Source organism: Lipotes vexillifer, unplaced genomic scaffold, assembly GCF_000442215.2.
Source record: "Lipotes vexillifer unplaced genomic scaffold, Lipotes_vexillifer_v1.1 scaffold4287, whole genome shotgun sequence".
Taxonomy (NCBI): domain Eukaryota; kingdom Metazoa; phylum Chordata; class Mammalia; order Artiodactyla; family Lipotidae; genus Lipotes; species Lipotes vexillifer.
Genome location: NW_006773205.1, coordinates 24,939 through 41,065, shown reverse-complemented (window position 1 = coordinate 41,065; position 16,127 = coordinate 24,939). Strand labels below are relative to the sequence as shown.

Below are 16,127 nucleotides of genomic sequence, written 5' to 3'. Positions count from 1 at the left end.
TGAGAGGTAGACTATTTTTTCTCATTTCATTTTGCACTTAATTTCCCAACAAACCCACCTAGGTAACACCCAGGCTTAATATGAATTTTTCCCTTTGAAGAGAGTATACTTCTATTAATCAGACAGTAAGTACATTTTTAGCACCCGGTCAAATGCTTAGCAGCTTAGTGCTGGGTAGACAAAGAACAAAACAAGATGTTTGTCCTCCGAAGGCTTTCAGAGAAAACCAATATGCTGGATGGTACCCATCAGAAGCTTAACAGCAAAGCTTAACAGCACTAAGAAATGACAGCTCTTTTTGCATTGAAATGATTAATTAGAAAAAGCTTCATGGCCAGACCTTAAACAGGATATACATGAGTGAACCAATACAGAAAAGGATAATTAACATGAGAAGAAGCTGGCATACTAGAATAAATGAACAAACATTTATTAAGTATCCGCTACCTGTCAGACACTTCACTGGGTCTTTTTACATGAATGAACACAGACTATACAGGAGAGTGATAGCAGACCTGGCTGAATGGCCTCAAGATTTCATGCTAGAAAATAGTGGAAGAAGACACGGTTGCAAGGTAGGGATGTACCCTATCACAGTGGGTGGGAGGAGTCAACAGGGCAATGTGGTCCATGAGCAGCTGGACAGGGAACAGGGGCCATGCTGACACTCTCCCCTTGGATGATCAGACTATAGGGAACATATTTAATCCTGTAGAAACTTATGACAACAGTAGAATCAGAAAAAGAATTTCAAAATTTTATTTAAAAAATGAAAAACTCCTCTGAAAATTCAACTCGATTGCCTTTCAATCTATTAGATACCTAGCTCCTATTTAAATTTCATAAAAACTTTTCTTTTAACATGGATGATGTCTTTACAAAATATTTTCTTAATAAATAATATCTCAGAATTTCTGAAAGACAATTAAATATGAAAAAAAGGGCACTGATTTCTATTCTTAAAATGAAATTCTAATCACTATCTTTTTTTTTTTTTTTAAACTTGTATCTTTTTTAAGTCTCTTTTATTTATTTAGTTTTGCTGTGTTGGGTCTTTGTTTCTGTGTGAGGGCTTTCTCTAGTTGCGGCAAGCGGGGGCCACTCTTCATCGCGGTGCGCAGGCCTCTCACTGTCGCGGCCTCTCCCGTTGCAGAGCACAAGCTCCCCTTCCATAAAACCTACTTCTATAGGCGAATTAACATGCCTTATGGATTTACAGGGTATAAATTTCCACAGGGGAGGAGAGCTACGTGCCATGTCTCTAGGCACCTATAATTCACCAACAGACCAAGCAGGGGAGCTAAATGCTCACCTAGAGCATAAAACCCACAAAGGGCAAATGTAAATACATTTTTTGTTTGTCCTTTATCTAGATAGTAGAGAGAAATACAGTAGAAAAATCAAAGCTAATTCCCCTCATTATAAGTTAGTAAGTCCAAAAAGATTCAAGTATACAGGTGGGACATTTCTACAAAGAGCATGTGCAGTGGTTAAGATCTGGGATTCTGGAGCCAAGAGGGCTGAGTTCAGGAACCCTACTCAGCCTCCTTACCAATACAAGCTAATTACATAAGTAACAGAGTTCTCTCATCCATGAAATGGGGATAAAACTAGAACCTACTTCACAGGATTATTCCGATAAAAAAATGAGATTATGCAAATAAGCATTTAGCAGAGTACCTGGTAGAGCGTAGCAATCAATATTGCTAAATGTCAATTTTTGTTTTCATTTTGTGTCATCAAGTAGTGAGACTTAATCCCTACACCTTAATTTAAATTTTACTTTAAGACACAGCCACGGGCTTCCCTGGTGGCGCAGTGGTTGAGAGTCTGCCTGCCGATGCAGGGGACACGGGTTCGTGCCCCGGTCTGGGAGGATCCCACATGCCGCGGAGCGGCTGGGCCCGTGAGCCATGGCCGCTGAGCCTGCGCGTCTGGAGCCTGTGCTCCGCAACGGGAGAGGCCACAACAGTGAGAGGCCCGCGTACCACTAAAAAAAAAAAAAAACAAAAAACAAAAAGACACAGCCACAACCTTAGGAATGTCAACAGGAGTTTCTAATTCCACTTTGGTTAAATGGAATAGTTTATAAAAGTTTACACTACAGTAAGATAATTAACATTTTAAACTGGACATTCTCTACTATAGTGATTTCTTACTAACACTTGGGATTTCGTGAAAGCCCAAACATTGTCCTACATAATAACAAATGATGGTTTCCTGGTATCTAGACATCTTCCCACCAGAACGTTTATTCTTTGTTTTCTGGCAAATCCTTAACCATGTGCCATTTTAACAGTTGCCTTTTAGTCTGACTTTCTGAAATGAATTTGTCTTGTATCCCCTATTACACTTCCAAGCCCTTTGAGCTCAGAGAACCACATATTCTATTACTTAATACTCCCACAACACCCTTGTAGTAAGGCAGTCAATAAATAGTTGACTAAATGATGTAATTACATGCTCAACTTCACTTCACAGCTTAAAAATGGTAACCTGCATTCAGCACAGTTCAATGAATACTTACTCATTTCTAAAAAATAAACTTTGGTAAAAGAAAATACAAAAGGTAATTTCTTTAAGACTGACAAATACTAATAAACATACATCCCACTTATAGTTCATTAACAAAAATCTAAAACAGTAACAAAAGGTACTGAGGGAACATATAAACCCAGTTAGCCATGTACATCATGAAAATTACAATAGAATCTAAAGTAGGAGTTATTAAAATTGCTCATTTCTAATAGTTGGTAATTATTCTTAATCACGTGATTTCTGTGGCAATAATTCCTAGGAAGCAGAAAGCAGATACATTAAAAAAAAAAAATCTACCCAAAAGCTTCTTTTTAGGAATATTAGGGGAAATATATAAACATATGAACTGATAGTCCAGGTAGAGGAAGTTTAAAAAAATCAGTAGGTACTGGGTATCCGATATCCCATGGAAAGAGGACCAACAATGTATCAAGCAAAAGCTCTGCATCAGCAAAGCACCCAGCTTGAAACCCAGACACACACCAGTCAGGAAGTTTGTGAGATAAGGTTGCATGCACTGCTCACTCTTTAAGGGTCTCGACTTACATCCCTCAAAGCTGGTTTTATCTCTGCCTCTCGGACAGGGACATTATGAAAGAACCTTTCATAATGTGATTACAGCGCAGGAGAAGGGTCAGACATGCCTCTGAATGAACACATTTTCTTCTTGATGAAGTCGCAGAGGACACCCTCCTTCACAAGCAATCATCTAAGGGAATGGATCATTTGCTATAAAGTTCAGTAGCAAGTTGCCTTACTGTCCTGTTGCTTGCAAAAATCTGGTTGGCTATGGGAAGCTGGGAAAATTAAATTTAAAGAAAAATTAAATGAGCCATTCAGAACAAAGGCAGCACTGTGTCATGTCGGAATACAGGCTGGGAAGCAGAAGAATCAGGTTCCTGTCCCAGAGCTGCCACAAACCAGCTTTGTGATCTTGGGCAAACCAGGTAACATCCAAGGGCTTCAGTCTCCCCTTGTGCAAGAGAGCTGGATAATATCATCTCTGTGAGCCTTCCAGCTCCAACAGTATGTGAATACAGCACTGAATACTCAGAATTATAAGTGAGCACCAGCTCCTCTCCTCGTACAGCAGCAAAAATCCCCAAATTGGAGTCTCACTACCTGCTGGCCTAGTTTAAACTATACTCATGTATGGGGGATTGAAGTTATCACCCCTTTAACAAAGGGCTGTAAAATCAGGATGGGCTTAAAGGAGCTGAGTTCCATGAGAAATCCTCTCCGTCATCTAAATGTGAGACCTCAAATATAAAATGGCAGTAGAATCCTGTTCCTTTTTCAGTAGTGAAGGGTGAGTGGAGAGCAAGAGAAGCAACAGGCTGAACACCAGTATTTCAGGTTCTAGAGAACAACTTCCTTCATCCACTGAGAGAAAAGGAGATCATGGTTTTTATGATTCTTGGGAATAAGAAATCCAAGTTCCCAATTCTCCCCAACAACGCAGAGCATTCTGCCCATAAGTCCCTTCACTGCCTCTGCAGGTCTCTCGTGGTCACATTCACCTACACTGTTGATGCTTACATTTGTAGCTTCCTTGCCACTAGGTGCATAGAAGAACTAGTGATGCCAGGGCGGCTATGCCCTTGGAAGGAAGGTAGACCCTAGGTGTGGCCCCAGCACTCCAATGCAGACTGCATTCTCCTCTGTCATTTATATTTTTAACTCTTAAAAGTACTAAATACATAGGAATATGTTTAGTTTAAAGGAATTTCACGGAACAAAACTATATGTTTAAAAGCAGGAATCCTCTAGTAATATAAGTAATACTAATTTCTTGATAACTTTAGATTTCATTGACTAAATGCCCCTGCATTTTTTTAAATGTAAAAAAATTAAAAAAATTTTTAGGAGCATTTTAATGTTTTTAGTAAAATTTAGCATGATCAAGACTAAGTTTTCCACAGAGGGTAGGGTTTCAATGTCAGAACAGTGCTATCACATACACTCTTGTTCACTCACTTAGTCATTAATTTCTTCTCAAACATATATATGTGGGGTCACCACATGAATGGCGACATGGAGAAATGACTGGACCTTATTAGAATGGAAATGGATATTTTACAGAAAAACAGGATTCTATTTCTTATTCAAGAAAACAGTCATCAGAAGAGTTCTTTGGTTTATAAGAGCCTCTCTTTGTTATTGTTGTTGTCATACAAACATCTCTTCTATTTTATATTAGTTCCCAATTTTAAAAAATTAATTCCCAATTTAACCTGGATATCCCATATAACTTCGTAAGATTTGGGTGCTCTGTAAAAGGTGTCAGGGCGAAATGATTTTCACAGGAAGCTTTCAGGTCTTTCTCAGTTATAGTAAAAGTAAAATATGTTTCCCTTAATTTTGTTTTTAAACACTGGCCAACAAACCTAAAACACTAGATGTTTTAACTTGTCCTTGAAAAGTTGAGAAGTCAAGGGGCTCTAGCCCATATTTACTTCTTAGTGAGATGGTGAACATCAGTGAAGTAATCATTAATCATAGCTGGATTCCTCAGCAAAGACGTTGGCACTGGCACTCCAGCCAGTCACCAGTAAGGACTGCAAGTAACTCTAGGACACTAACGCCTGTTTGATTTGGAAGAGAATAAGGAACATAATGAAGCTGGCAGTGTTCTGTTCCCCTCTGCTGTTCTCTGTCTCAGAGCCTTGCAACATCACAAGCCCAGCTGTTAACCAGATGCAAACACATCAGCCACAGAGAGTGTGAGAATAAAAATATTAGCATTATTTCCATGGAACTGGTCACACGGTTATTACAGAAATAATCAGCATTAGCATACTACAATATTTGTTTTGTTCTTAAATGTCATAACACCCTACGGGAGAAATTATCTTTATTTGAAAAAGGTTAAAAATGAAAGTACATGTTATGTATCTTTGCTGGAAAATGGTGGGAAATGGATTTGTTGAAACCATATGGAAAGGAAGAGGGAATCAATTAAAAACAGAAATCTAATAAATCTAAAATATTTCCAAATGAAATGCTTGTGGTAAGCTAATTTCTTATAAACACTGCACTCAAGTCACTTGAACAGTCCCAGATGGAACTGACTTTGTGGTCTTAAAATCAAAGTCAGCCAAAAAAACCAAAGTAACTACAACTTTATCATCAATGTAGAGGGAAACATGAGATCCATAATCAACCAATATATAAAGAAAAAAAATATATATATTTTTTTCTTTGCAAAATTTAAGAGGTTTGTGGAGTTTTACTAAATAGACAATTTCATTTACATTTGAATTTTAAGTTTGTGTGTGTTAAATGGAGAAATAAAAATTCAAATGTTAATACTGAAGTTAAAAGTGAGGTAAAAGCTATCATTATTTATATAACTTAGAAAAATAAAAACATTTCTAAAAATGCCAAAGTTTGGAAATGGATTGCAAGATCCAATTCCTATACTTTAATGAACTTTCTTCAGTTGACACCTGTAAGATTTTATTCAAGAAAAATGTTAAAAAAATTTTTTAAGTTATTAAAAAAATTTTTTTTAAGTTATTTAACTTTTAAATAAAAGTTTGTGATTTATGCTTTGACCAGAAATTATACCAGGTGGAATAAACAGCTACCCTACCTGTTCCACTGTCAATAATCCATCAGGAGATTCTGGCACAGACCACATGGGTAGAAGCTGGCACAGTGAGCCTAAGAGTAAAGCGACTTCCTTCATGCTTCTCCAACAACATACCAGCACCATCTGAGCAGTTACGTCACATGTTTTTCCTTCTTTACCTTAAAAAATAATAAAAAAAAAAACTATTGCAACACTAGACACTTGATTACTCACATCCCAGGTTTCTTAGAACAAGCTTATTCATAATTTCCCCAAGAATAATCTGCTTGAACAAACCAATTTGTCATATGCTATATTTATTCAGGAGAAAATAACTAACATTTGTTGGGCATGTGTTATGGGTAGGAATCACAGTATTTTTTTTAATATACTATATTCAAAATAAATTTAAAAATAAAACACAATATTATTCTAAAACCAAAGTCTAACCTTTGGAAGTTAATGAAACAAACTCTTCCTGCTTCTCAGTCATCCATAAAATATGACTATAATAAATATATTTTATTATTTGTTTTGGTGAGGGTGGCTGCTATGTCAGTAAAAGAATAGGATATGACTTTCCTTTCAAAGGAAAATACAAATTCTCTTTCAAAATATATTTAAATTCCACGGTTAATTAGCTATAAGAATCCTTACTCTCTTTTTCTAGCTTTACAAATATTTTATTTAAAAAAAAAATCCAAAAGAAACTATTAAATTTAAAATGTAAGTTAACAAAATAACCTTTTTAACATAATCCCATTTGTCTTTTAAAAGGCCACTAAACTCAAAGGATAAATGTACATACACTTAAATACATAAAATTGGTCTGAAATGATGTATACTAAAGAGGGAAGAAGTAGGATTGAGGAGGAAATAAGAAAATGAAAGAAAACAAAATTAATTTGTTTTTAATTCATATTTATCTCTGTATTATTTGAAACTATTACAAGCATACATTTGTGTTATTTTGTGTAATTAAAAAAAAAAATTATAAAGAGAAATTCTTACAAGACAATATCCCCATCTAGTGGAGAATGTAGAATATGTTATAAATAAATAAGATATTACTGCTTCTGATGACTTTTTACAGCATTACAGAAAATTATAAAAGAACTAATGAGAAAACAAACAGTAAGAATTTGAATTCCGGAGGCCTGGTACAACAGAGCAGCTCACATTTCTCTGAGTCATAAATTTGTTTCCTTTAAAAGGCTGTTTGACTGACTACGAGGACTCTCACAACATCGAACTATAGTGCTGGGAGAAGCAGACTGCTCCCCAAACCCAAGTTCACTGTGCATCACTGTTCCTACATCACCTGGCTGTCAAGACAGGTTTCAGTACTCAAAGGCTTTTTGCTGAAGCACCTTATACACTGCACTGGTGAACACCATTTTCTGGTAAAGTCTTATAAACTCATTCCCCAAAATAAATCATTTATAAGCTCAAAAAAGACTTTATTTTCTAGAAGTGTACTACACACATTTGCAGCCTCTGATTTACTATAGAAAAAGAGCATTTTGCACATTTTATTTGTCGCTTAAATACTGACTACAATGCTGATTTTATATATACCTTTGATTTCTGCAGAAGTATCAATATTTGGTACACTGGCACTCAAGTCCTCCAAATCAAAGCTATCACATTCTTTCAAAATTTTAGCTCGATTGAAATAATCATTAGTATCTCGGGGCTGAATTTCATTCAAAATCATCTGCAAGCGGCTTGCTGACTCTGAGGGAGAGAGAGATTATGTAAAACCCCAGTTCCACATCACATGAAGACTTCCCTTGGGGGTATTTGCCCTCAAAAATTTTGTAATTTTCAGTACTTGAAAATTAGCACTATAAGAAGGGACTCACAGGATGGATAATATGAAAATTATTTATATAAGGTCTTCATGATACTTGAGTGTATTTTCAAAATATGGTGAATATTTTAAATAGGGTGAAGATTGGACAAAAAAGCACAACAGAAACTGTCCATAGACAAAGGCTGCCATCTCCCTTACATTGCTTTTCTCAGTGTTGTCTAAGAATCTCAAATACAGTGCTCAAATAGATGAAGGAAGAGCAATAAACTTCAATGAATTTTGTTTTAAGAGGTAAGAAACCCCACTACCAACAAAAATAATCTTTTATGGCCCAGGAACATCATGAAAACTCCGTATTTGGCTTTGAAATGAATAAGTAATATACTGCTTTCTAAGTTAGATTTCCAGTCCTAGTATTATATTAAACTTCATTTTTATTTCTTAGTAAGCACTCGCTGGATTAGGAAATGTAAACTTCACGAATGCAAGACTTTGTTCACTGCTCAACTGCTAGTGCCTAGAACAGAAACTGGGTCATGGCAGAGATTCAGTAACATGGGCTGAAGGAATTTATGGATGACTAGGTAATAAAGAGCTAGGCAGGCTCAGATTTTGAAAGAAAAATAACAACAGGTAATCATCTGAAACCAATTAACAAATCAAAGAATGGGTTATTTACTGTATACCTATTATACACACTTATATTTTAGGTATTATGGGAAATACAAAGACCCAAACTGCTATCATAATGGTTCAGCCAACATCTTATGTTCACTTGTGGCTTCCATGAAATTTTGCCAAAAAGAAATTTTGACAGCCATGAGAAAGTAACACTGGCCCAAAAAGAAACCACAGAAAGATTAAGAAAAAAGAGAGGGGTAACCAGAATAAAATTTTAAGAACCATTTTTGTGGCTTTCAGGGTAGACTTTTTTCAAAGAATTCAGAATGCATGGCAGATAACATGGGAAAGACATAAGAAAAATGGAGACAACCAGAGGAAAAAAGAAAAGGCAAAATGAAGGAAAAGTTAGTGGACCATAGACAGTTTCTGAGACTGACAGATATTTTAAAACTTTAATAACAAAATTTTAGCATACTCTGAAGGCCCTACCCACAACTGGTGACAAACATTCAAGATTTCTCATCCAAAATGGCCTGATCCAAATATTAGCTATCAGACTGGATGTTCTTTATTCCTATGCACTGTTTAAGTAGGAAAACTAAACCAACAAATTTTAGTATTTAGACTATCAGCCAAAATAAATCTATAACTGTATCTTAGTATCATGAACCACCACCAACCTTCCAACTCATTTTTAGTGAAGAACAAAACGTCACATTTTCTATGCAACCACACAACTCTAGACTAGTTTAATTATCGGCCCAAAGTATTGCATTGTATGATGCAGTGTGTGTTTATGATTTACTCAGTATGTTTTTAATATAAGGCTCTCATTTGCACTCCAAAATGCATTCACCAACTTTATTTCAACACCAAAATATAAATTTACTTCATGATTTTCTAGCTGTTCAAAGGAACGTTCATGTTAGTATATACCTTTAACGGCCAATCCTTCTGGCCTGTCGTAGTACAGATCCAGAAATCCCTTCACACTGTCCCTCTCCATCCCACCTGGGATCCCCAACCATCAACATCATCTGCAGCTGACATCCAACCATCAACATCATCAGGGCTCCTCCTTCTGATTATCGCCAGGAGGTCAATAGTAGCCGAACACTACGTCATAATGCCTACGTCATTCACCTCACTTCACCTCATCACACAGGCATTTTATCATCTCACATCAACACAAGAAAAACGGTGAGCACAATGTGGTAAGATTTTTTGAGAGAAACAGAGAGAGACCACATTCACATAACTTTTATTACAGTATACTGTTATAATTATTCTGTTATTATTGGTTATCATTGTTAATCTCTTACTGCGCCTAATCTATAAATTAAATTTTAACTTAAGTATGTATGTATAGGAAAAAACATAGTATGTATAGGGTTTGGTACTATCTGCACTGTCAGGCATCCACTGGGGGTCCTGGATCATATAGCCCTCAGATTAAGAGGGAACTGCTGTATACACATACCACCAAGGGCATCCCAGGCACTGAATTTAGTTCCTATACTTTCAGGAATTGTTCATTCATTCTAACTATTGATAGTGTACCTCCTTCTGCCAGGCACTGTGTTAAGCACAAGGGAGGAAAACAGACAAGATTCCTGTTAAACTGCAACAACTCCATGAAGGAGAAATCTATGAGAAGGGGAGAATGCTAAGAGACAAGACTGGCAAGGTAGCAGGAGCAAAACTATTACAGGACCTGGTCACTAACGTATTTTAAATAAAAAGGAAGAGGGGGTGAGCAGAGCACAGGGTTAAGTAAAGATTATGTGTAACATGATAGATTATATGACTAGAAAAGATTACTTTGGATGTGGTAAAAAGGAAATGGAAGGAGATAAGAGTAGATGTGGGGAAACAAGAGAGGATAAAAGCCTACAGTAAGGTAAGAAGATGCAGATAAAAGAGAAAGAGATTTGAAAGCTATTTAAGGGGCACCACTGAAAGAACGTGGAGACAGGCTAGATATAGGGAGCAAAGGGGAGATGTCAAGCAGCCCTAGGCTCCTGACTTGCATAAACAGGTCTCTGGTAGGGCCATTTGCAAAGATACAAGGGTTGGGAAGGAAAAGACAGATGGAAGTTCATGAGTTCGGTTTTGGGCATTTTGACTATCTTCTCCAATTTTTTTTTTTTTTTAATTAAATGGTCTTTGTATGTCCAATGGTCTTTGCCTATTCAGATTTCTAACAAGTTGCCTTCTCTGACTGAACCCCATCAACTTCTCTCTAATTTATACTGCCTGCCAGAATACAACCCTGGTAGGTTGTATTCTGAAATGACATATTATAAAACCCAATTTACCCCAGAGGAGGAAGTACCTTGCTGATCACCTGGCTATTTATTTATTTTGGTTATTTTTTCATAGTTAAAAATATTACTAAAAAGGCAGAAATATTACTAGTCATAATAATAATTTCTTTTCCCCCTACTTAGCCTCTGTATCTCTCTGAAGAAATGATTAGGGGAAAAAACATAGTAATTCTAGCTTTCTTCGTTTACTGACCTGCATCAGTGTCCATGGGGATGAGGCCTTCTGGGGAGGAGCTCTGAATAACTGGAGACACCACGGCGGAAAGCCTGTAGGATGTCACAAGGAGCTTCTCCACCACGGGTCTCCACTCACTCACCAACTGCAGGCTGCTGCAACAAAGACATTAGGGTAGTTTACACTAAGAGCAAAAATCACATTTTCAAGATGAAATTAATAGACAAAAGGGGTCAAAAGAATTTGGGTTTCAAAATCGTGCAATCTATAAAATATTTAAGACATAAAAATATGTGTATATATGTATTTTTTTAAATAAAGTATTTATTTATCTTTGGCTGTGTTGGGTCTTTGCTGCTGTACACGGGCTTTCTCTAGTTGTGGTGAGCGGTGGCTACTCTTCGTTGCAGTGTGCGGGCTTCTCATTGCAGTGGCTTCTCTTGTTTCGGAGCACAGGCTCTAGGCGCACGGGCTTCAGTAGTTGTGGCTCGTGGGCTTCAGTAGTTGTGGCTCACGGGCTCTAGAGCACAGGCTCAGTAGTTGTGGCACACGGGCTCAGTTGCTCCGCAGCATGTGGGATCTTCCCGGACCAGGGCTCGAACCTGTATCCCCTGCATTGGCAGGCAGATTCTTAACCACTGCACCACCAGGGAAGCCCTATATGTACATTTTAAAATCTAATTTTTAATTACCTTTAAGGCAATATGTTCCTTTCCCAGGACACATTCCAATAAGGGTTTAAAGCTCAGAAGTGAGAACTGAGGAAAGAGAGGGGCGGGGATATACTTACTTTAGAGCTAGCTTCCGCAAAGCTCCTGTTATACAGTGGACCCGCCCGTACATTGGAAACGATGCTGCTGCCTGAAGCAGAGAATTTTCAGCCCGAGATACTTCTTCCTCAAGATTTTCCAACAAGCATTTGATAACTAGAAAAAGCAAAAAAACCCACCAAAACCCACCAAAATAACGCCAGTTTAAAAACACATTTACAAATTTGTGCACAGCACAACAGTTTCCATGAAAGCACCCAACTGAGTTGAACTTTATACTAGGGGTTTTTGAATGAAAAAAGGGATCTTTCAAGGTTATTCTCCATTTCCAGTTAAGGTAGTACTGTGTCTTTGCCCTAACTTCCTGGATCCATTTACAGCATTCATTCTGGATCATTTCTCCTAGACATCCTCTATTTGGGTTAACAGACCCCAGGCCTATGTGCCATGTGCTATTTGGACAGATTGTAAAAAACAATGGCTTTACTGATATATTACTCATATACCATACAATTTATACACTTAAAGTGTACAAGTCAAGGATTTTTAGGATATTCACAGCTATGTGCAACCACCACCACAGTCAATTTTAGAACATTCTCATCCTCCCCCCCTCAAAAGACTCTCACCCATTATCAGTCACTCCCCTTCCTGCACCTCTCACCTTCCCCAGTCCTAGGCAACCACTTAAGCATTTTCTGCCTATTCTGGACATACCATATAAATGGAATCATACAATATGTGGCTTCTTTCAAAGTTCATCCATGTTGTAGCATGTATTAATATTTCATTACTTTTAACAGCTCAGTAACAGTCCATTGTATGGATATACCACATTTTATTTATCCATTTATCAGATGATGGACATGTGAGTTATTTCCACTTTTTGGCTATTATGAATCATGCTGCTATGAACATTCATGCACAAGTTTTTGTCTGGACATAGTTTTCATTTTTCTTAAGTATATGACCATTATGGACTGAATGTTTGTGTGTCCCTGCCTGTCCCCCCGCAAATTCATGCTGAAACCCTCACCCTCAATGCAAAGAAATTTAGAGGTGGAGTCTTTAGGAAGTAATCAAGTTTAGCTGAAGTCATGAGGGTGGGACCCCCAGGATGGGATTAGTGTCCTTATAAGAAGAGGAAGACAGACCAGAGCTTACTCTCTCCTCCATGTGAGCACAGACTGAGACGGCTGCTGTTACAAACTAGGAAAAGGGTTCTCACCAGGAACCAAATCTGTTGGCACCTTAATCTTAACCTTCCCAGCATCCAGAACTGTGAGAAATAAATGCCTGTTGTTTAAGCCACCCACTTTATGGTATCTTGTTATAGCAGCCTGAGCTGATTAAGACAATGCCCAAGAGAGGAACTGTGGAGTCATATGGTAACTATATGTTTAACCTTTCAAGAAACTACCAGATTGTTTTCCAAAGGGGCCAGACCATTCTACACTCCCATCAACAGTTAATAGGAGGGACTTCCCTAGTGGTCCAGTGGGTAAGAATCTGCACTCCCAATGCAGGGGGCCCGGGTTCGATCCCTAGTTGGGGAACTAGATCTCACATGCATGCAGCATATGGCATGCAACTAAGAGTTCACATGCCGCAACTAAGAAGCCTGCATGCCACAACTAAGGGAGAGAGGGAGAAAGCGAGGGAGGGAGGGAGGGAGGGAGGGAGAGAAGAAGGAAGGAAGGAAAACATAGGGCAGTAATTACATGGTAGGAGGAGGAAGCTAGGATAAAGAAGAGGCTTCAAAGTTATGGGTGCTGTTATATCAATACTTCTTAAGCTGAGTGTTATTACCTGGCTTGGGGACAGAACTTGTGAAATTTTTATATTATTACTATTTAAACCCTATATATTTAAATATTCTTTGTATGTTTGAAATATTTCAAAAAGTTTAAAAATGTCTTAAATTTGAAAGCCTTTACATGAAGTATGAACTCCCCAGTTCACCCCAATTGCAGACCTCTTCTTATCATCTTATCGGGGTCTCCTCTGGAATCCAGCCCTGAAGCAATTAGAGTTCGGCACATGTCACGTTCCATGGCACTGTCATCTCTCTATCCCTAGCTCTATGGCCACATTTCCACCAGAACTATCCATGGCCTCCTAATTTTCTCCCATTATTAGTTCTTTTTTTCATGGCTTTTTCTACTATCTTAGAGAGAATAACTGTCAACTCTCTTTCAACATCTGACCTCTGTTTTGTTTAATAAAAATCTCTACCTATCCTTATTTCTAGTACAATTCCAAAATGAAGATTTACTAGGATAAAATTAACTACATGAACCCCCAACAAATATTTGTTTAAAATCATTAGATCTAAACCAACTCAGACCTAGGTTTTGGAACTGGCTATATGGGAAGAGTAAAAGGCAAGGGTATGACAGCCAGTTAAAACATAAACCCCAACAGACAAAGGATCTCTGCTCTATATAGAATTAACAAAGACGATTTGGCTATAGTCATAGTAAAATTTCTGTAGAAAAAAAGTACATTTTTGGTAGAGAAAGAAGTCTTATTTAAATAAAAGCTCTATTAATGTACATTTGCGTATGTACGTATTTAATGTGAATCCTCTGTTTAGAAGCAATATAGTTGAGTAAACTATTTATTTGCAAAGGAGAAATTCATGATATACTTATATGCTGGTAAACTACAAAGCTGGTAAACTCTTAAATAAAAAAAAAACACAAAGTGCTTAACCATTAGATAGCCTAACCATATTAATAGTGAAGAAAGTAAGATATTGGTTTTGATAAATAAGAGCAAAAGGTCATTTACTCAATACGAACCTATTAATGTGTTACTTTCCACCAGAGCAGCAGACTTATCTCCATCTCCACATGCAACCCGCTGAGTTTTTAAGTAAGCAGACAGAGATGACGGCAGAGCGTTCTGCCAGATTAAGAAGTTCAGTAGGTAGGAAGCTGTTACACAGTCATATGGTTTGGTGCTTGTGCTGAGCTCCAGTGCTGCCTGGAATAAGCCTTGTAGTTTCTCTGAATCCTAGGATAAAGCAGAGACTCAGTCATTATCACTTAAACATTTCTTTAATTTGAAGGAATAACACATATTTATGCCACACAACTGACAACCGATATGAACATTAATTCTCTGAATATAGGTTGGAGTTTTTTTTTTTTAGGCTGCGCCAAGTGGCATGCGGGATCTTAGTTCCCCTGCATTGGGAGTTCAGAGTCTTAACCACTGGACTGCCAGGGAAGTCCGGATAAAGCTTTTTTTTTTTTAAGTACCTCTTTCTTCAGCAAAAGTATACTTTTTCCTGTAGAAATTCTGCTATACTATAACCAGATCATCTTCATTATTTCTATATAGCCCAGAGTTCTTCTGTATGCCAAGATTTGTTTTACTGGGAGTCATGCTCCTGCCTTTCTCCCCACCCCCTTCCCATACAGCTAGTTCAATGGAGAAAAATACACATACATATGAAAATACAAATTCACCAGGCTGCTCCTAGCAAAGCTCCACGTATATGTGTGAAAAATAAAGTGATAAGATCAACCTCAGAAATTCTGCATTAGAGCTCCCACACCTATATCTCATCTAAACATGCACTCACACAGCCTGTCCTCAAGAATACAGAACAAAGGGCAGTTCACTGTAATACGCATGGAAAGGTACGGGGCTGAGGACAGGAGACATGGATCTTAGTCCCAACTCCACAGTTGACAAGTTGCATGTTCACCACGCTGGAACCTAGGGTTTCGTTGCTCAACAATATTGATTCTACTAGGATTATCTCATAACTGTCTAATATAAGGGAAAAAATCATTATCTAGTTATACCAATATTTAATAATGTCTTCTAATATCAAATAATAGACTCAAATATCAGCCTATTTCTATTTAAATTCTTTGCTGTTTGCTGTTTAATTTTCTATGACCTAAAAAACTGAAAGACAGTGGCTAAAACTCAAATCTAAATAAATATTAGAAAGAATCAATTAAGCATCTCAACCATTTTTTGTAACTGACAGTTAAGTCCCTAAACTAACCAACCAATTAGTAAGAAACAAAATAAATAGCCTTTGGAATCTAAAAGAGCACCTTTGTTCTATCATCTCAGGTCAATCAAAATATAAAGACCTTGGGGATTCCCTGGTGGCGCAGTGGTTGAGAGTCCGCCTGCCGATGCAGGGGACACAGGTTCACGCCCCAGTCTGGGAAGATCCCACATGCCGCAGAGCGGCTGGGCCCGTGAGCCATGGCCCTGAGCCTGTTGCGTCCGGAGCCTGTGCTCCGCAATGGGAGAGGCCGCAACAGTGAGAGGC

At 37.7% G+C, this 16,127-nt stretch overlaps 1 protein-coding gene across 1 annotated transcript in view; it reads right to left on the bottom strand.

Annotated features, from left to right (window-relative positions):
* The window catches only part of LOC103070786 (thyroid adenoma-associated protein homolog), a gene marked incomplete at its 5' end in the record, with an annotated part of 114,557 nt that overhangs the window by 74,737 nt on the left and 23,693 nt on the right, over window positions 1-16,127 (bottom strand). Inside the window, 5 exons of the mRNA XM_007448156.1 lie at window positions 6,134-6,291; window positions 7,691-7,849; window positions 11,073-11,209; window positions 11,845-11,980; window positions 14,629-14,842. Coding sequence (XP_007448218.1) covers window positions 6,134-6,291; window positions 7,691-7,849; window positions 11,073-11,209; window positions 11,845-11,980; window positions 14,629-14,842 — 804 coding nt within the window. The remainder of the gene's footprint in view (window positions 1-6,133; window positions 6,292-7,690; window positions 7,850-11,072; window positions 11,210-11,844; window positions 11,981-14,628; window positions 14,843-16,127) is intronic.